At 37.9% G+C, this 21861-nt stretch overlaps 2 protein-coding genes across 9 annotated transcripts; both read left to right on the top strand.

Moving 5' to 3' along the window:
• Positions 1-1474: 1474 nt before the first annotated feature.
• Positions 1475-4910, top strand: cidea (cell death inducing DFFA like effector a). Its single transcript, XM_053342157.1, has 5 exons — positions 1475-1542; positions 2909-3047; positions 3143-3295; positions 3857-4029; positions 4808-4910. The coding sequence occupies exons 1-5, from the start codon at positions 1475-1477 to the stop codon at positions 4908-4910; spliced, it is 636 nt and encodes a 211-aa protein (XP_053198132.1).
• Positions 4911-7964: 3054 nt separating this feature from the next.
• tubb6 (tubulin, beta 6 class V) lies at positions 7965-21036 on the top strand. 8 transcript variants are annotated; one of them, XM_053342125.1, is made up of 6 exons: positions 7965-8045; positions 14837-14945; positions 16693-16803; positions 18528-18643; positions 19023-19151; positions 20166-21036. In XM_053342125.1, the coding sequence occupies exons 1-6, from the start codon at positions 7989-7991 to the stop codon at positions 20982-20984; spliced, it is 1341 nt and encodes a 446-aa protein (XP_053198100.1). In that variant the 5' UTR covers positions 7965-7988; the 3' UTR covers positions 20985-21036. The 8 variants fall into 8 exon arrangements, with proteins under 8 accessions (XP_053198100.1, XP_053198094.1, XP_053198098.1 ...); XM_053342119.1 differs by having other exon boundaries at positions 7989-8045; positions 18528-18550; positions 19014-19151; XM_053342123.1 differs by having other exon boundaries at positions 7989-8045; positions 19023-19029; positions 20290-21036.
• Positions 21037-21861: the final 825 nt, after the last annotated feature.

Below are 21861 nucleotides of genomic sequence, written 5' to 3'. Positions count from 1 at the left end.
AAAGCTGCAGTAAACACTAATGATTACTGCAGATCTCAGGTATTCAGGAAGCTTCTTCTACAGGTTGGGGACAAACTAAAGGCTTCTTCTGGGAACAGTGAGTAAGCATTATAATAAAGAAGCATTATGCTTAACAGTACTTGAGTAAACATTCCACCACTGGCCTATAAAAACAGAACAAAAGAGCCAAAATGTTATGTATCAAATAAATCCAGCTCCTCTGGTTGAACTTTACTAGTGTGAAAGTTCATTTTTTGTTCAGGCTGTTACAAATAAAGACTTACTTATTATTCACTCACCGAATTAAAAACGTTCTCTCTAAACTCAAAGCTCATTTAGTCCAAAACAATAGAATATCTTCTGTAAGCTGCTTAAACGTCTGGACCAGGGTCAGTTTGCAGATTTGTTCACAGTTTGGGCGCAAACAGCCACAGAGAGCAGAGGGTCAAATGTTTTTTATGAGACACTTCAAAGAGTAAACCTGCTCTTTTTATTCACTTTACTTTAACTTCTTTATTAGATTAACCCCTTGAGATGTATCCTCTTGTTTTCAAGGGGCTCCTTAACAAAATACAACACAGCAAAAGCATTAGAGAAAAAAAATGGACAACACAAATAAATAATAGCATCATAAAGACAAACAGAATACATTAAAACAAAAGACAAAATATAACAAAAGCACAACACCCATACACATACAGATAAGACAACAACACAATAAAATAAACAATAGTAGAGACTACAATTACAACATAATACACAGCAGAGAAAATGATCATTCAGAATATATTATAAGTGTAAATGTAAAACTTTAATTCATATTACAACTCAACCACACAAGTACTCTGCTTAAGTGTTTGAGTGTATTTAAATGTGTGTTTACTACTTTATACTTCCACTACACTACATTTCAGAGGGAAATACTGTACTTTACATTTATCTGACTACTTTTTAGAAAAACTTAGATAAATGAAGAGTCCCAGATTATACTTGTTCTTTTGTTCTTTTTAACCTTTGTTGTAAATTAATTAATTGTATGCTGTTATATTATATGTTGAGAAAATATATATATAAAGGAAAATAAAATATGTGAAAGTGTCAAGTGTCTGAATTTAAACAAAGAAACTACACAGCCTCGTATCTCAGTCATTTTATTCAGTTGTTTTGTTGTTTTTGTCTATTTAAATTGTACTGTTTTTGTAAATAAAGCATATTGAAAAGTAGTCGAGGCAGGTTTCTGTTTTTTTGCTGCTGTCGTCCTATTGGTTGTGGCCTGACCACTGACCAATCACAGGTCAGCATTGTTAATAAAGTTTGTCCACTAAACACTTGTCACTCAGCTGTACCGCGCAGGTGAGACAGTAGCAGGTGATCCGGGTCCAAGCTGCTACATAACAAGGATTCTTTCTGATCGATCCTTCGGTTGACTGATTGACTGATTGACTGATTGATTGTTTGACTGACTGACGTGACAATGGCGCCTCTGTTCATCCAGTCAGGAGTAGATTATGCCAAAACTCTGCTGCCGGAGACTCTGGTGAGGTCTGTACACTTCTAATTACCTTTTAGTGTCATTAATTAATCCTGTTTGAATGTGTTCCTAAACTTCAGGCCTAAACCCTCCAACTTTATGTGTTCGTCCTAAAGCTGAAGATTACTTAATGCTTGGCGCAATCAGTCCATGACACCAGCTGTGCGTGAAGTGTTTCCTTTTGTAAATGAAGTTGCATGTGTGCTAAAAGCGCTGAATGCACATATTTTTTCCCTTTTTATAAATCACAATCGACTTGAAATTGTGGTCCTACCTTTCATACCCTTAAATAACCATAAATGGTCAATACAAAAGCCCTCAAGAATAGTAGAAGTAGTATTAAAAACAGGAGAAAGGGTGAGAGACTGACGGCTGTTGCAGCTGTTAATGCAAATGAAACAATTCACCATATTAAACAAAGTGGTCAGACATGGAGGCCCTGAAGCACACTGCTTTGTAGAATTTAAGATATATAGACACAGACATGATTGATGAGACCACACACTTAATATCTGAAACACAATAGACACCGGCACAGTCCATAGATGAGGTGTGTTCTTGTATTTCTACAACTGATAATGTCATTGGTTAAGATGGTTAAAGTGAAAAAGCTGTAGAAACCTGACTTTGTTCAATAGATGTTAGTAAATTTAATGCTGGTTATTTCCACCTAAGGAAACTAGATGTTATTTAGGAACAATAGTGGATCAGAAACTGCATCCTTATTTAACTCACAATATTCAATCAGTGTACCAATCCTATTAACAAATCATGAGAACTAGTGACAATCAGAAAAATACAGAATATTGACAGATGTAAAGTTGAAAAGGAGAGATTTATCATTTCCCAAATTCTGTCTTAAAACCGTCAGCTACACAGATGAACACTGATAAATGTTTCTTTATAATCATTCTTCCTGTTCATAATGAATAAAAGAGATTCCTTCCAAAAAATGCATTTAAAAGTAGATGTGAAGCATATATGTGTGTGAGGCTTCATCAGTGTGAGTTAGTCATATCAGTGATATCTGACACATTTACAGTCTTTTTACCATTAAATTCCCTCTTAGTGTTTCCTGTTTCTCTGTGGTGGAATTATAGTAACAAAAAGACTTTGCTACTAAAAACACTGTAACGTTGAAACATAGAAGATGAAGATTTGACTCATTTGGACTCTGAAGCTTCATATTAGCTTCAGATCTTTTAAATCCATGTTTCCACAGAAGGAGGACTGTGGATTTAGTCCTCCATCACTTCCATTGTAAACATTATGAAGGATCTAATGGTCAGTATGAACAGGAGGAATCATTACAGCAAGAAAAACACACTTCATGACCATTTGAGCTCCTGACTGAACACTAGAATTGTTTGGTGGCAGGTCGGTATCGACAGTCCAGACCACCATCTCTCGGCACATCCTTCCCTCAGCTCAGCCCCGCTGCTTTAAGGTCTGCACCAGCAGCCGGAGACGGCGACGGGGTCTGGCGGCGTCCTCGCTGGATGAGATGCTGGAACAGGTGAGGAAGACAGGAAGTCGTCCCACTGTGATATTATTGTCTTCTTGGGTCCTGATTGCACTTCAACTTCAGTGTCTGGTTTTTTTGTGCGTCAGGCTGCGAGGGTGTTCATGCTGTCCTGCCACTTCCTGTCTCTGGTCCTGGAGGAGGACGGGACTGTAGTGGACTCGGAGGAGTTCTTCCAGTCTCTGCCCAACAACACGCCGCTGATGGTCCTGGAGAAAGGAGAGATGTGGATGCAGAACAAGGTGAGAAGCAACTGATGAGAGAAGAGGAAGTAAACAGTGAAAAGATGTGATGAGACTTTTTCTTTTTATTGATCTCTGGAGGTAAAATCCACATGTTGCAGCAGCATAAGAACAGGCTAAAGAGGTAGGCTAGTAATGCATATCTTTTTATATAAAGCCTTTAGACATGAATCGTGCAAATGTATATGTGGAAATTAGTCCAGTGCTGCAAGTCTGATAGAAAAACTGCACAAATTAACCTTAAATATAAGAAAGACCTCAACTGCACTTAAAAACAATCTCTACATCTAATAATATTCACTAATATAGTCATTTTTGTTGGTCTATTGTTGCTGGTGTTCCCAATCTAAGGGTTAGTTTTTATTAGTAATGTGTAAAAGATAAAATATGAAAAAATGATTTAAAAACAGGGAAATGTAATATGAAAAGTGAAAAGGTGATTTGCTTTAATGAATCTCACAATCTCCCAAATTCTGCACACAGTTTATTCTGAGGCTGTAGCTTTGTGAAGGACTTGATTTGATAAAAACAGATCTGCCTCTGGTTGACTGTACGTTTCAGGTCTTTCCGAGCTTCCGGCAGCCAAAGAAGAACGGTGTCGCTAAACTGACCGTTGACCTCTACAAGCTTCACCCTAAAGACTTCCTGTGCTGCCTCGCCATCAAAGCCACTCTGTATGACATCTACACGCTGTCTTATGACTTCAGATGCAACAGGATCAAACACATCCTGAAGTAAGTGGGCCTCTGCTGACTCCTGCTGGTCACATGTGGGAACTGCAACACTCCTCCAGCTGATCTCTTGAACCAGGAGGGTCAAACTCATTTCATTCAAGGGCTACATGCAGACAGTTTGATCTCATGTGGGCCGGATCATTAAAAAGATGGAAGTGAGGGAGGGAGGAAATAAGAAGGGAAGGAAGGACAAAAGGGAGGAAAGAAGGAAGGAAATGGGCCAGACTGGACCCCTCGGTGGGCCGGATCTGGCTTCCTTCCTCCTTCTTCCTTTCCTTCCTGTCTCCTTTTCCTCACTTCCTTCCGTCCTTCTGTCCTTCCGTTCTTCTGTCCTTCTTCTCTTCCCTTCCTCCCTTCCTTCCTTCCGTCCATCCTTCTTCTCTTCCCTCCCTCCCTCCCTTCCTTCCTTCCATCCTTCCTTCCTTCCATCTTTTCTTCCCGTCTCCTTTTCCTTCCTTCCGTCCTTCTTCTCTTCCCTTCCTTCCTTCCCTCTTTTCCTCCCTTCCTTCCATCTTTTCTTCCTGTCTCCTTTTCCTTCCTTCTGTCCATCCTTCCTTCTTCTCTTCTCTTTTCTCTTCCTTCCTTCTTTCCTTCTGTATGATCCAGCCCACATTAGATCAAACTGGTCTGTATGTGGCCCTTGAATGAAAATGAGTTTGACCCTCCTGTATTAAAATAATACAAAAACAACAAAGATAACTGAAATATATTCTAAAAGACAGTAATGACATTTATCACAAATTACAAACAGCAGTTATAGTTTGTGTCGTCCTGTCAGGTCAGTGCTGCGCTGCCTCACCTGTCTGACCAGACTGACAGGACAGCTGCTGCTCTTCACATCTTCATCGTTACTGCAGTTCACCGGAGTGGACGACTGCTAGAGTGTGTGTGTGTGTGTGTGTGTGTGTGTGTGTGTGTGTGTGTGTGTGTGTGTGTGTGTGTGTGTGTGTGTGTGTGTGTGTGTGTGTGTGTGTGTGTGTGTGTGTGTGTGTAAGTGTGATATGATCAAGTCACTGGGCCTGAACATCAAAAACATTTTCACAGCTCTCCAGTAGATGGAAGAATTGAGTCCATCAGTTTCTCTGTGTGTGTTTGAGATAGCCTTAACTTTTAAAATAATGTTTCCTCCTTTTTCACTTTTATCTTCACTATCACTCAGTTTCTCTTTATCTGGACACTTAACATGATTGAACTCTCTATCTGCACTGTCTGAATATGTTCTGTGTTGAATTGTCATGTTTGGGTTTCTGGATGTTTTAGTTTTGATTTGTCTTTATATTGTGAAGCTGTGTGTTTTTTAAGAGGAGACAATGTCAGCAACTGTACATTCGATTAAGAAAATACTCATGTAAATCAAATATAATAAATAAAGATACATTTTCTAATTTATCAGTCTTAGTTTAATGTGTCATATCATAAATCCTACAACTTTATTGACTTTTGAGGGACTGCTTCATTTCTTTACACACTTGTTTTATACTATTAATACTGTTTAAGTTACTTTTGACTATAGTTCTGTTTTCTTCTCCTGTGCTGAACCTTCTGTCAACACACATTCATATTTTTTGATTCTCTGATTTCAGGAGAAGGGTTAAGCATATATTTATCTTTATGTATCTTTATGATCTTGCAGATTGTTCAGACATCAGTGCTCATGCAGCGAGCAGAGCAGACCTACAGTATCAGAGATGAATTCCAGTTTTATAGCTCATGGTGCTTTGTAAACCGACACTGGTGCTGACCTCTGCAGCAGCTGACCCATGCTTCATCATCTCTCGGTGGGAATGTCTGGCACATGTTTCCTGACTGTGTGGGGGAGAAAAAAAAACCCTTCCTTCCTCATTTCTCAACGCAGATTGCAAAGAAAAGTCACCACTGTTTGTTTTATAGTAGGAGAGTATTGTGCTTGGCTTGTGACTCACTAACAAACTCAGTCACTCACTTTTGGCAGGCTGCAGGTTTATCCACCAGGGGGTGCTATTTGATCAGTCAGATGAGATTGACATCAACAGCCTGATGCCTCCTGCAGGGAGAGAAAAGCAAACAGCAGTGCAGCAGATTGAACCACTGACACCTGCAGGCATTCACTGTTACAGCTACTTTTAGCTTTCTAACAGCTGCTATTGTCCCTGTTCTTAAGGCTTTTTATTTTGTCTACAGATCCTGCACATTTACTTTCTTCTGGCTAGAAGCAACAATATCAATCAAATCTATTTATATAGCACCAAATCACAACAATACATTTCACACAGCAGTTCTAGACAGTACTCTTTAATTTGATTTAAAGAGATCCAACATTCCCCCACGAGCAGCAAGGAAAACTCCCTTTAACAAATAATCAACAGTAACTATATGTGAGGATCCTCTGTACCTGTGACTCACATACTCAGGTTCAATGTGACTGTAATGAGTTTATTCCTTTCTTCATATGTTGTTAATGGTTATTTGAGCCCTACAGAGAGGGGATCTGGTGGTTCTGTTATCCTGTGGGGGTCTTTTAGCTGTCATGGTCCTCACAGGGGAAAAGAGTCACTACAGATTAATAATATAAAGTGTTTGTGAGTGATGAAACATCTCTAATCTGATGGCAGTGGTCTCTTCCATCCACTGAATGGTTTGATGAAGATGATATGAAGATGCTGTGGCCTTCAGTCTGTCTGTGCTTTCTGGTCTCACAGGTAATCTGGGCCTGTAGACATCTGGATGACAGATTCCAGTCCCGGACCTTCAATGTGCGTCTCTCCTCTCCTTCCCTCTACTCCAACCGGTCGAGGCAGTCCCACTCTGAGTCTGGTTCTGAGGGTTCTTCCTGTTAAAAGGGAGTTTTTTCTTGCCACTGTTGCTCATGTGGGAATGTTGGGTCTCTTTAAAGTTAAAACCTGAGAGTCTCCACCACTATTATCATCATCATCAAAACACCAGATGAGGGAACGTATTTTGGAGGAAAGGTGTTCAGACTGTAGAGTAAGTAATGAGGAGAATGTGGTGGCCCAACATCTTACTAAGACACTGTAAAATAGGAGGTTCAAAAAGGAAACATCACTCTTAAAAAGGATTTATTTCAATAATCAGGAATTGTTTCAGTGCAGCAAAAAATGAAAAGGGGGAAATAGACACACACGTGGGTCTCAAAGTCTGAAAAAACAGATTAACACATTAAATTATCCTCATGTCTTAAGGTAAATTAAGTTTTCAAATACACTAAATGTACTTAAGATGTAAACTAAAGAAGATAAAAGCTCTCACCAGGTCTGCAGCCTAGCGTAAAGGAGAAAGAGTGAAAGGGAGTGCTGTCTTTAAAAAAGGCTCAAGTGCACCAGGTGAACTTAATCAGGACTATTAGGAATGACAGAGGGTGAACAAAACAACCAATTAGTGAGGAGGAAAAAGGAAGTGAGGTAACTGAGGAAAAGGAAGTGGAATAAATAAAAGAAAAATAATGAATCTTTGCTACAGACACTTTATGTTGGGTTTCCTTTTGTCACTTGTCTGTATATTAAATTATATAATCAGCTTTAGGAAGGAAGGAAGGAAGGAAGGAAGGTAGGAAAGATGGAGGGAACATTTACCCTAACAGATGAAAACATTGGTTAGTAAATGAGAAAAGGCATCAAATGTAATAAGTTACATTACTTTGATGAAGTCATTGAAATAGTTACATTACTTATTACATTTTAAACAGAGTAACTAGTAATCTGTAATCTATTACATTTCTAAAGTTACCTTCACAGCCCTGTATGGACAGTAGTAGTTTTGTTGTGACACATAAAGCAGAAGGGACTTTCTGCTGAGTGTGACAAACTCCGTCCCCCCCTCAGGGCGTGGTCGCGTGTCCGCGCATGAGAGCTGCAGCAGATGAAGCCGGCTGCGCGCTCCCGTGGATCAGACGCACACCGGCATCCAGCAGCGGAGGACCGACTGAGCCAAGACAGAGAAAAAGCCCGAGAGAAAGACACAAGATGAGGGAGATAGTTCACATCCAGGCTGGACAGTGCGGGAACCAGATCGGGACCAAGGTACAAAACACTTTTTATTTCATGGCTCAACTTAGCTGTAACAAAATTCACATCAAAGTAATATCTATATAAGCCTCAGGGTTTACAAACATGCTTAACTTCTCCTGTCATAATTATTAAATGTTCATGTGAGCAAATGAACAGGAGGGTGAGGGGAGCCTTAAAGGACAGGTTCAACATTTCTCAAGTGTGTCTTAAAGCAGCAGTCAGCAGTTTTCAAACAGCATGTGAGCAGCAGTCAGGTTTTCCTCTCTGTAATCATTCCTCCTGTTCAGACTGACCATTAAAACCTTCTAATGTGATTTCAATGTAAAGTGATGGAGGACTAAATCCACAGTGTGTCCAGTCACATCAGTCACATCACTGTTTAGGTATAGATGATGGTTTGAGTTAAAATGATCACTTTGTTTAGGTTAGATTAGAAACTTAATATTTGAATGTGGGACTTTTACATATAAATGAACATTCAAGCCCTCGCCAAATGAGTTCACACAATGCTGATGAAGCCTCTCTGTCTCTCTGTTTTATCCTTCTCAAGAGGCATAAAATACTTTAATTGTGTGGCTTTTCAACACTTTCCAACTGAATTAGACTGAATGGATCAAATTCTGAGTCATTTCACAGGAGTTGTGACTTTTTATAGCCACAACTGTAGTGGTCACATGTACTCATAGAACTGGAGTTACAACCAGGTAACTACTGTTTGCCACTGGCTGGAATAAGTGAGACAACAAGGTTTTTTGTCTCCCTACGTATGATAATAAAGTGGTAACGTCTAGGCCAGGGAGTACAGTAAGCCTACTGTAACATGTTGGACCTTTGAATCCAATCATAATCAACCTTTATGTAATTCAAATGAAATCAAAGTGACCTGACAGCCAATAAAACTTAATTATGAATTGTGTGTGTGTGTGTGTGTGTGTGTGTGTGTGTGTGTGTGTGTGTGTGTTGGATATAAAGATTCAGTTTTTAAAAGAGCATGAAATCTGGATTCTCTTTCAAACCTTATTTAAAAAAAACATATTGACTGGTTTGTTATTTACAGTATAAGAGTGAAAACTGAAGTTGAGTGGAACATTTTTTTAGCTGCTTGTTGGCGGACCACTGCTCAAAAAAGAGAGAAGTAGCTGCTGTTTTGTTCTGGAAATACTCCAAAGACAAGAAGGAATGCATTTCTTACCATATTTTAGTTGTATGTGATCAGCTGGGATGAGATTTAAAGGAAGTTGATGTGAAAAAGTTCACTAGCCTCTTACGTCATCCAAAGCTGAATGCCCCCCCCTATTTACTCTCACTGCCAGAAGGGGGAGACAGAGTACCTCACTGCAGGTTTTAAGTTAGGCTCCTTAGACCTGTCACAATGATTATTGACTTATCGTACAATAGCGTAATTATTAGCATAATCAAATAGCGTAATTATTGATGTCATCATGTCTATATAAGGACTTATCGTACAATAACGTAATTATTGATGTCATCATGTCTATATATGGACTTATCGTACAATAACGTAATTATCGATGTCATGTCTATATATAGACTTATCGTAAAATAACGTAATTATTAGCATCATCGTGTCTATATATGGACTTATCGTACAATAACGTAATTATTGATGTCATCATGTCTATATAAGGACTTATCGTACAAAAATGTAATTATTGATGTCATCATGTCTATATATGGACTTATCGTACAATAACATAATTATAAACATCATCATGTCTATATAAGGACTTATCGTACAATAACGTAATTATCAGCATCATCGTGTCTATATATGGACTTATCGTACAATAACATAATTATAAACATCATCATGTCTATATAAGGACTTATCGTACAGTATCGTAATTATCAGCGTCATCATGTCTATATATGGACTTATCGTACATAACGTAATTATTAATGTCATCATGTCTATATATGGACTTATCGTACAATAACGTAATTATCGCTGTCATGTCTATATATGGACTTATCGTACAATAACGTAATTATCGATGTCATGTCTATATATGGACTTATCGTACAATAACGTAATTATTAGCATCATCGTGTCTATATATGGACTTATCGTACAATAACGTAATTATCAGCATCATCGTGTCTATATATGGACTTATCGTACAATAACATAATTATAAACATCATCATGTCTATATAAGGACTTATCGTACAGTATCGTAATTATCAGCGTCATCATGTCTATATATGGACTTATCGTACATAACGTAATTATTAATGTCATCATGTCTATATATGGACTTATCGTACAATAACGTAATTATCGCTGTCATGTCTATATATGGACTTATCGTACAATAACGTAATTATCGATGTCATGTCTATATATGGACTTATCGTACAATAACGTAATTATTAGCATCATCGTGTCTATATATGGACTTATCGTACAATAACATAATTATAAACATCATCATGTCTATATAAGGACTTATCGTACAATAGCGTAATTATTAGCATAATCAAATAGCGTAATTATTGATGTCATCATGTCTATATAAGGACTTATCGTACAATAACGTAATTATTGATGTCATCATGTCTATATAAGGACTTATCGTACAGTATCGTAATTATCAGCGTCATCATGTCTATATAAGGACTTATCGTAGATAACGTAATTATTGATGTCATCATGTCTATATAAGGACTTATCGTACATAACGTAATTATTGATGTCATCATGTCTATATATGGACTTATCGTACAATAGCGTAATTATTAGCATAATCAAATAGCGTAATTATTGATGTCATCATGTCTATATATGGACTTATCGTACAATAACGTAAATTTTGATGTCATCATGTCTATATAAGGACTTATCGTACAACATTGTAATTATCAGCGTCATCATGTCTATATATGGACTTATCGTACAATATCGTAATTATCAGCATCATCATGTCTATATATGGACTTTTCGTACAATAACGTAATTATGATGTCATCATGTCTATATATGGACTTATCGTACAATAACGTAATTATTGATGTCATCATGTCTATATATGGACTTATCGTACAAAAACGTAATTATTGATGACATGTCTATATATGGACTTATCGTACAATAACGTAAATTTTGATGTCATCATGTCTATATATGGACTTATCGTACAAAAACGTAATTATTGATGACATGTCTATATATGGACTTATCATACAATAATGTAATTATGATGTCATCATGTCTATATAAGGACTTATCGTACAATATCGTAATTATTAGCATCATCAAATAACGTAATTATCAGCATCATCATGTCTATATATGGACTTATCGTACAATATTGTAATTATTAGCATCATCAAATAATGTAATTATCAGCATCATCATGTCTATATAAGGACTTATCGTACAATATCGTAATTATTAGCATCATCAAATAACGTAATTATCAGCATCATCATGTCTATATATGGACTTATCGTACAATATTGTAATTATTAGCATCATCAAATAATGTAATTATCAGCATCATCATGTCTATATATGAATTTAACGTAAAATATCGTAACTATCAGCGTCATCATGTCTATATATGGACTTATCGTACAATAGCATAATTAAAATTTTTATTATAGGCCAATCATTTCTATGAACAAAACCAAAGCTAGCAGTGAACCGATCTAATAACGAGTATTGTTACTGATATATCGTATTCCTCCCTTAACTATTAAAAGTAGGTCAGTGAATCACAGCATTGCACTGGCTGACATGTTCCTTTATCACTCAGGCGAGTTTATTTTGACCCAACCGCACACACACTGTCCTGCTGCCAGAAACACTCACTCCAGCACCAAATGTGGACTCATCCGCCTCTGAAAATAGATCCCAACAGATGTGTGATAAAAACTGCAGCCACTATTTTTAGACATGAAACTATATATTTGTAACATTTAAAACAAAGAAATGCTATAGTTTTACATTTAAATGGTTAAAGAAAAGAGAAGAATGGCTAGCTAACACGACATTTGTTGAATGAATGAATAATGCTTTGAGTCTTGGCTCCTTTCTGTCCAGTTATAAACTTATCACAGTGGTGCGGAGGAGTGGAGTGAACTTAGAGCCATTGTGAGACTATTCAAGGAATCTGGAAACACACACACACACACACACACACACACACACACACACACACACACACACACACACACACACACACACACACACACACACACACACACAGAGTCTGATTCACTCATAACTATTTGTGTGTGAGTTTTCTGGGCTTGAAGTCAAGTGACTGAACATAGTTTCAGAAGCTGAGAAAGTGAAACATGAGAATAAAACTTTGTTGTCCATAAATGCTGAAAAAATGTTTGATCCCAACCAGCAGCTCATTAAAACTATCACAGTCTTCTCTGTGAGTGTATAATATGTTTGATGGATCTACAGATAATTATCAGAGGATAGTAATAAGCTCCATGTTTTATTTATTTAGTTATTTTATTCGTGTAATTCTTATTTGTGGTGTCTTTATTGTTCTGGTTGTCAGTCTGAATTCTGTCATATGCATTGTGCCACGTGGAAATAGCTTTTGTTTTTCTTAACTAACTTTATAAGCTGCTTTTTCTGCACAATAAAAAAGAGAGAATTATCATGGACTCTGCAGCTTCCCCTCGGCTTTAGCTGCTAGACCTAAAATCGACCTAAAAACTAAAAAGCTAAAGAAGGGGGAGACAGAGTACCTCACTGCAGGTTTTAAGTTAGGCTCCTTAGACCTGTCACAATGATTATCGACTTATCGTACAATAGCATAATTATTAGCATCATTATGTCTATATAAGGACTTATCGTACAGTATCGTAATTATCAGCCTCATCATGTCTATATAAGGACTTATCGTACATAACGTAATTATTGATGTCATCATGTCTATATAAGGACTTAAACCAACCTAAAACTAGCAGCTAAATGAGACTAAAATGCTTCATAAAGCTGCAGAGATGTTGACACTTGTCTGAGTTTTCCCATTACACTACTCTACATTATAAAAAAAACAATTATAGCTATTAAAAAATATAATAATTAATTTTTAAAGATGAGTTTGTGATGGTTAAACTGTTTCTTGCTGTGTAATGTGTTAAAGTATCTATAACATATATTTCTATAACATCGTCCTCTCTGTCGTTTGCCCTTTATGGAACTTTGCTTTTGGTTGTCATGGCGACGCATCCGTTGGCACATGATGTCGTTGGCAGTTATGATGAGCTGAAACTCAACTATAAAGATTAATAGTTGAGTTTCAGCTCATTTTAGTTGATGGTTATTATAGTTTTGACATTTTCTTTAGTTTTTATTTTTATTTAGTTTTTCCAGTTTGGTTTTTTTAATTTTTAGTTTAGTTTTAGTGAGTTTAACAAGTGATGAAGTAGTTTTAGTTTAGTTTTTTTATTTAGTTTTAGTCTTAGTTTATATAGTGTTTCAGGTATTAAGAGGAAAGCCTTGATTAGTAGAAGCTGTAAAGGATGAAATAATGCTGACACTGAGGTAAAATTAGCTGTGTGAAAATGGAGAAAATGAAAAGAAAACTAAAACTAAGCTGATTTTATCTGCTGTTCAGTTTAATTTTGGTTAGTTTTGCTTTGTTCATTGTAGTTTTTATTTAGTTTTCACTGCTAGTTTTAGATTGATAACTACTTTTAGATTGATAACTACTATAACCATGGCGCTCTCATAGCATCATTTCAGAAATAAAGCTGTAAAAAAAAAAAAAGCCACTGTAGTCTACCTGCACAGCACCAAGCAGGGAAGCAAAGAGTAAAAAAAGAGCTAAAAGAGAGAGAATATTGGACTTTACATTCAGCAGGTGGACAGAAACACGATGAACTAATGAATGAAATATGCAACTGTTTGCTGATGATGTGTTTGTGTTGATTTCTGATTAAAACTAGTGAACAAAATAATAGTTAATGCAGGTTTAAACCAAAAAAAAAAAAAAAGATGAAACAATAAATGCTTAAAGTGCAGCCAGCAGGTTATATAGAGTGAACACAGAGGCTGCTGGGTGATGAATCTCTGTGACTGTATGTAAAGTATGTAACTCATCATCAGGTTGTAAATGTAGAGGAATAGCCACAACATAGTAAAACGTATCTGACATTGTTTAAGCTTGAATATTTATCTTGTATTTTTTATTATCAACCTAATGTGTCCACCTTATTTAACTCATGACAAACTATTTAAACTCTATACCAAAGTCTCCAGACGTATTATTTAGGGAAATGTGTATGAAATGATTTGCAAGTTGATTGAATGTTTGCTTATTTAATATTGAATGTTTTAGACCCTATTTAAAGATTTTCAGTTCAAAGGCAAAGTACTAAATAAAAATGTATATTTTATCCAAATCACTAAAAACACATAATTTCTAGTAATTATCCATGCAGATTTCTTGGTAATTATTTCCTTATTATTAGAAAATCACCATGAAAACCTGATTAAACCTGTTTTAGAGAAAGTAATGTGATCCAAATATGCTCTTACATGATCATGAGGAGCTCTGTAGTTGCATAACGAAACCCTAATCTGAGCTCTTCTTCTTCTTCTTCTTCTTCTTCTTCTTCTTCTTCTTCTTCTTCTTCTTCTTCTTCTTCTTCTTCTTCTTCTTCTTCTTCTTCTTCTTCTTCTTCTTCTTCTTCTTCTTCTTCTTCTTCTTCTTCTTCTTCTTCTTCTCCTTCTCCTCCTCCTCCTTCTTCTTCTTCTTCTCCTCCTCCTCCTCCTCCTCCTCCTCTTGCTGCTGCTGTGACTCGGTCAGTTCTGGGAAGTGATCAGCGATGAACACGGCATCGACCCGACAGGAAACTATGTGGGTGACTCACCTCTTCAGCTGGACCGAGTGAACGTCTACTACAATGAGGCATCCTGTAAGTAAAATAGATAGGAGTGTGTGTGTGAGTCACTGGGAATCTTGCCCTGAATCACCTGTGATAGTCTGAGTTTGGCTTCTACTGGAAAATTAATCATATTTCATCTCTTAAACCAACACAGAGCTTTAAGTTGAAGTTGAAATGTGTCCCAGTAAAGAAAATAATTGACACAGGAGATTTTTTGTTGTATTTTTAGATACTTTGGACACTGTATCCGGTTTTATAGCTTATTATATACTTCTATCTATAAATTCGGAGACCTGTAGTTGGTTTGCTTCGGTCCAAATCAGCAGACGAGTTGCATTTCCTGTTAGTTTGGTTATTTTTCACACAGAATAAATTCATATGAACCTAAATGCACCATGTGAGGTGAAGAGTCAAGAGGAAGGTCCTGAAGAAGCTCCTTCATCCAAACGGGGCATATTTTGTTGTGTTGGTCCAGACCGACCCTCAATTCATTCTCAGACCAGCTGCTAGAAACTGTTAATTTCACTAACAAAGACCACACCAACTAAAATATGAGTTTAAGTATTTATTATGTGGAAGGAAAAAGGGTTGCGGGATAGGGAAGAAGGGATGAGGAGTGAGGGTCGATTGGATGTAGGGGTTAGGGTCGAGGGATCCTAAGGTTGGGAGGGAGAAGTGAGGGTCGTGGGGATGGGGGAAGAGATGGGATGTAAGATAGGGGAGGAAAAATAGAGGTATAGTGTGTGGTGTGGATGAAAGTTGAAGCCGGGTGCCAGGTCGATGAGGAGGCGCAGGATGCTGTACTTGTCTTCTAGTTGGGTTTGTGTAGGGAACCGGGGCGGGATGAGACTCTGGGTGGGGGAGCTGTCTCGATGTCTGGTCCGAGTTGCAGACCCCAGTTCCTGGAATAGAACAAAAGAGAGAGAACATTAGAAGAAGGGTGAGGGGGGAGGGATATTCGAAATGAGGCGAAGGGGGATAGAGCGGATAGGGTGTGGCTTAAGTACTGCTTGTGCGGAAATTGAGAAGGTATGGGGCGTGGTCTCCATTCCTGAACTTTGTTATAAAACTTCATTTCGTTCATCTATAGTTGTCTGATCAGATGGAGGTTGGATCACACTCCTGTCACATTGTGTGTAATTTAGGTTCAGTATTCCTGGGATACACAACCTCAAACTAAAACAGGATAAGTTTAACCATTTATTTGTAAAGTTAAGTTTAGATATGTGTTTTTACAGTGTAGGTGACATAAAATGCAAAGAGTAGTGGAAGAAATGCCAGAATTAAAACAAGAGGAATGGAAATGGAGAAAATTCTTAAAACTTAGTAAAAAAAGGATCAGATTCAGAGTTCCCCTTAACTGGACTGAACTTGGCAGATTTACAAAATGCTTTAAAACAAGGAAAAACTAACTGGAGCAAAGTTTGTGTAGGGTGAATCACAAAGATTCAACGATAAAGAGTTTAACAGATGACAAAAAACAACCTCTGCCTGTCTAGTTTAAACCGATTATAATGAACACATCCATGTTATTAAGCCTATAGAAGTGATACAACCAAATGTCATCAAAGGTAAATATTTTAAATAGCTTATTATTATTGGTATTATTATGATATTTTCTTTTACATTGTCATTTTCTAACTTATGCAGCAGGGTTATGGGTCATTTTCTGAGCAAGGTTTAGTGAAGACTCTCTGGAAGTCTGGATTTGATGAATTGTGGGTTTTAGGCATTTGGATTCAGCCACTCATGTGTCTTCTTTTTTGTTGTTGTGCAGCACATAAATACGTCCCCCGATCAATATTGGTCGACTTGGAGCCAGGAACCATGGACAGCGTTCGTTCAGGAGCCTTCGGACAACTCTTCAGACCAGACAACTTCATCTTTGGTAACATTTGCCTGCTTTTACTCAACAGTTTTTATTCATGTGTCGGTAGCAGTTATGTTGTATGCCTTGTGTATAAGTTTAGACGGTCATTTGAGTAAAAATAGACATTATATGGGTCCAATAATGACTGAAGACCCTCAACTGGGATCTAATGATTTGAACTCATTTGTTTTGCTTTAGGATGAATAATAAAAGTAAAGAGTTTTGAGATAAAGCTAGTTTTATGGCATGTTGATCTCTGCTTAAGTGCTTTATTATATCAAGGGAAGCAGCCCAAAAGTAAGGAGTCTATATGTGAGATTGTGAGACTATATGTGTTCTTGTCCTTGTCAATGTCTGCCTCAACTGAGCCACTGATTGAGGATGAAAAATGAAAGAAAATATTATTTTTTGAAAATTAGAAATAAAGAGATAATCATACTATGAAATGCTCACATGGCTCATTAGAAAGCTTCATTTACACAGAAAATGTGAAAGTCTTCTGCATGAGTTTTCTACGATGACATATTAGGGCCAGGCAAAAAAATAAAAGTCTGTCAAAAAAAAAAAAGCCAGGCAAAAAAAAGTCTGGCACAAGAAAAAAAAACAAGCAAAAAAAAAAAAGCGAGGCAAGACAAAAAAAAAAAACAAACGTCTGGCACAAGAAAAAAATTCAGGCAAAAAAATAAAAGTCCGGCAAAAAAAAAAAAGGCTAAAAAGGAGAAGGAAGGAGGAAAAAAAAGAAGCATGTAAAAAAAAAAAGAGAATGAAATCAACTTACTGCGGAGGCTTGACCACAGTACCGCAGCTGCAGTGTGTACGTCTTTGGAGTGTGAAGGTGATTTTCTAAAGTGGTTCAACTTTTTTTGTTTTTTTGCCTGTCCCTAATTCTCCGTCATAGTTTTCTTCACAATACCAAAATTAGAAAAAAATGGTAAAGACAGCCTGAAAACATTTATTTGGCAGCTATAAAAAAATATCCTGACTGTACATAACTAAAACATAACTGTAATTAAACTTAAAGAGAAGAGTCAGCAGGTAAAAATCCTTAAAGCTGCAATAATTGATTTTTTTTTTGGCCTCCAGGGGGCAGCAGAACCAGCTGTAAACAACAGCTAAAATATCAGCTGTCTACTCCCACATCCTGCAGACACATGATCATCAATTGTAAATAATTACTTGTGGAGTCTCTCAGGGTTCCAGTTTTGATCTTTTATATTTTCAATTTGATTAAAGCTAAATTATATTTTACTTTTTTAATGTTTTGCTCCATTTGTTGGCAGCATGAAAAACTTAAAACGTGACATCGGACATATACATATATCTTATTAACCAGTCAGGAAATGTGCCCCAAAAAAACAAAACTAGGAGCTAAAAGAGCACAAGGTAAACTTCATAAACAGGAATTTTGTGTCGTTACAGAGCTAAAACAGTAGTGAAACTTTCCAGCAATTAATCTGTGCAGTAAACACAGCGAAGAAAGTCCAGAGTTTGTTTTATAAACTGATGTCTGAGTCAGAGAAGAAGCAGGGAGGCTGCAGATTTCTCCCAGTCGCTCCTGTACACACACATGAATTAAACTCTGTCGTCTGATCCTCCTCCCGCCCCTCCCGCCCCCCCAAGCTGAAAAATGGGTCACCAGTGGAGTGTGTGTGTCTGCGTGCACATTCCCATCTGTCGTGGTGATCATTTTACATTTCACAGATGGATTTGCAAAATGTTTGTGCTGATTGGTTGATCTGCAGGTCAGACAGGTGCGGGGAACAACTGGGCCAAAGGTCACTACACGGAGGGGGCGGAGCTCGTAGACTCGGTCCTGGACATAGTGAGGAAGGAGTGCGAACACTGTGACTGTCTCCAGGTGAAGAAGACTTGGCTTTTCTTTGACTGAAGTAGATGTTTGAAGGCAGAAATAATCAGCAGTCTCACCTTAAACACAAAATATTATTTATTGAGTTAAAAGGTTCATTGTTGAAATTTGAAATCATTTTTTGTCAAGCATTTTATATAACATCATAAAAACATTGATGACATAAAAAGGGAGTTAATTTAGATGAATATTATCATTAGCGCTTCATAATTAAGTCATTTCAGTGTCTCTTTCATCATGGAAAGCAGGATAACTAAATTTAATCACAATTTATTTGAAACCAAACCTATATCTTTGGTTAAATACATACATACATTTCTGAAAGCAGACTGTAACTGTCTCACCACTGTTTGGTATGAAATGCTTGCAGGGTTTCCAGCTGACTCACTCTCTGGGAGGAGGCACCGGCTCGGGCATGGGCACCCTGCTGATCAGCAAAATCCGGGAGGAGTACCCTGATCGGATCATGAACACCTTCAGTGTCATGCCCTCACCAAAGGTATCTGTGTTTATTGTACTTAATCCTGCTTTCTTTTATCCTCCTCTTATATGACCTTTTCCACTCCACATATTCTCCTCTCGAAACCCCAAAAACCTCTTTCATATAGTGCATGGTGTTCCTCTGGTCACAGTAGAAAGTGGAACAGTGGAACAGTCATCGGCATATCTAAGTGAAATACACATCCAGATAGAAAAAGTAATATACAAAATGACTGAACAGATCAAACCAAAGTGAAAATAATTGTTAGATACATTATTAAAAGTAAGCATGGCAAGCTCAAAGCACACATCAATAGTACACAATTATATAGACATCTTACTTTTATGTGGCTTTAATGGGAATAAAAAAGGAGCAAGTACTTTTAACCATAGCATGCTCATGGTAGACTATGTGTGCAAGAATTACTACAGATTAAGCACCTGTTTCATGGAGCAGTTTATACTCCAGCAGAGCAAAGTTAAATATATATATAGCATAATTGCTTCTTCTATCTTTGGAGGCTGGCTCTGTTCCAGTGGTCAGCACTGTCACAATGGTTTAGAAGATCCCTTCATAATGCACTTACAATGTAAGTGTTGGAAGACAAAATCCACAGTCCTCCTTCTGTGCAAACATGTATTAAAAGTGGTCACCAACCCTGCTCCTGAGGAGTTACTGCCCTGCCTATTTTAATTATCTCTCCACTCGAACTCACCTGATTCTAATTATTAGCTCCTTATCAAGCAGCTGAAGCTTGCCAAGATCTTGGTAACGAGCTAATTATTAGAATCAAGTGTGTTAGAGTGGGGAGACACCTAAAACATACACGGTAGTAGTTCTCCAGAAGCAGGGTTGGTGACCACTGCTTTAATGTCTGTATGCTCCTAAAGTGGAAACATTCTTCTCATTGTATCACATGTACAATAATGCTGTAATTTAACTCTTTAGTTCTTTAATTTCTCTTCCTCCTTGTTCTCTTCCTGTTCACACTTCAACATCTCTTCATATCTGATCTTCTCTCTAATCCATCAGGTGTCGGACACCGTGGTGGAGCCCTACAACGCTACCTTGTCAGTCCATCAGCTGGTCGAAAACACAGATGAGACCTACTGCATCGACAACGAAGCTCTTTACGACATCTGCTTTCGCACTCTCAAACTAACCACTCCCACCTACGGCGACCTCAACCACCTGGTGTCGGCTACCATGAGCGGCGTGACGACCTCGCTGCGGTTCCCTGGACAGCTCAATGCAGATCTCCGCAAGCTGGCTGTCAACATGGTGCCTTTCCCCAGACTCCACTTCTTCATGCCAGGGTTCGCTCCTCTGACAGCGAGGGGAAGCCAGCAGTACCGAGCGCTCACTGTTCCTGAGCTCACCCAGCAGATGTTCGATGCCAGAAACATGATGGCGGCCTGCGACCCACGACACGGACGCTACCTGACTGTAGCTACCGTCTTCCGCGGGCCCATGTCCATGAAGGAGGTGGACGAGCAGATGCTGAACGTCCAGAACAAGAACAGCAGCTACTTTGTGGAGTGGATCCCCAACAACGTCAAAGTGGCTGTCTGTGATATTGCTCCTCGTGGGCTCAAGATGGCGGCCACCTTCATTGGCAACAGCACGGCCATCCAGGAGCTGTTCAAGCGGATCTCTGAGCAGTTCTCCGCCATGTTCCGCAGAAAGGCCTTCCTGCATTGGTTCACGGGCGAGGGGATGGATGAGATGGAGTTCACGGAGGCAGAGAGCAACATGAATGACCTGGTGTCCGAGTACCAGCAGTACCAGGAGGCCACCGCCAACGACGGCGAGGAGAACTTTGAGGACGAAGAGGACGAGATCAACGAGTAAGGAGACCAAACATGACTGGTAAAGCTCTGAGAGAACACTGGTAGAGCGATCATCTGACATCACAATAACAATAGTCACATTTAGTAGTTCTGAAACAATAAAGTGTGTTTCCATCCACTTGTTTTTATGCACATTTTGAGTTTGGGCATAAAAAGACCTGAGTGAAAATGCTGGAAATACAAAAAAAAAAAAGTTGAGATATCGCCAAAGGTGTTGTGCTGTTACACTCCACTTTTCTGAGGTGTAACAGTAGCTGTGTGGATAGAAAGAGCTGAAAGTTACTGATCACTGAAGAGCTGAAAACATCAGATCTGTGTGAAGCGATGAGTTGACTGTAACGTTCCTCAAATTAACACAGGAAACTAACAGAAACGTTATATTTCGATCATGCTCAGACTGCTAGAGAGAATTAGCCCCACCTACTGTTTATCTCCTAATATTCACACAACAGGAGTGGATGGAAACAAACGTTAAACGGACCTTTATTTTGGCAATTTTCTGGAAATTCTGTCAAAATTTACTTTAAATTTGGATGTAAACTTGGTCAACAGAACAAAAAGTCAGTTATCGATAAACTAATATAATAAGATAGTTCATTTTTACATGATATTTATCAATGTAAAACATTTACAACAGCTGCCAAAATCCAAATATTAAAGATTAAAACGGTCTAGACATTTAAAGTCTAAACAGTTAATGAAATAATTTAAAAATCATTAAATACATTGAGGTAAATAATTTAAAACACCACTGACAAGTTTTCTCCTTTTGATGAGCTCTTGTTTCTGAAACGTGGGAAAGCTAATTTAGAAATTAATGTTTTTGGTGTCCTTCCAACAGTCAACAGTAGCTTCTTCTGATAATGACTGCAATATTT

Source organism: Scomber japonicus, chromosome 21 (assembly GCF_027409825.1).
Source record: "Scomber japonicus isolate fScoJap1 chromosome 21, fScoJap1.pri, whole genome shotgun sequence".
NCBI lineage: Eukaryota > Metazoa > Chordata > Actinopteri > Scombriformes > Scombridae > Scomber > Scomber japonicus.
This window is presented reverse-complemented; position numbering and strand designations above follow the sequence as displayed.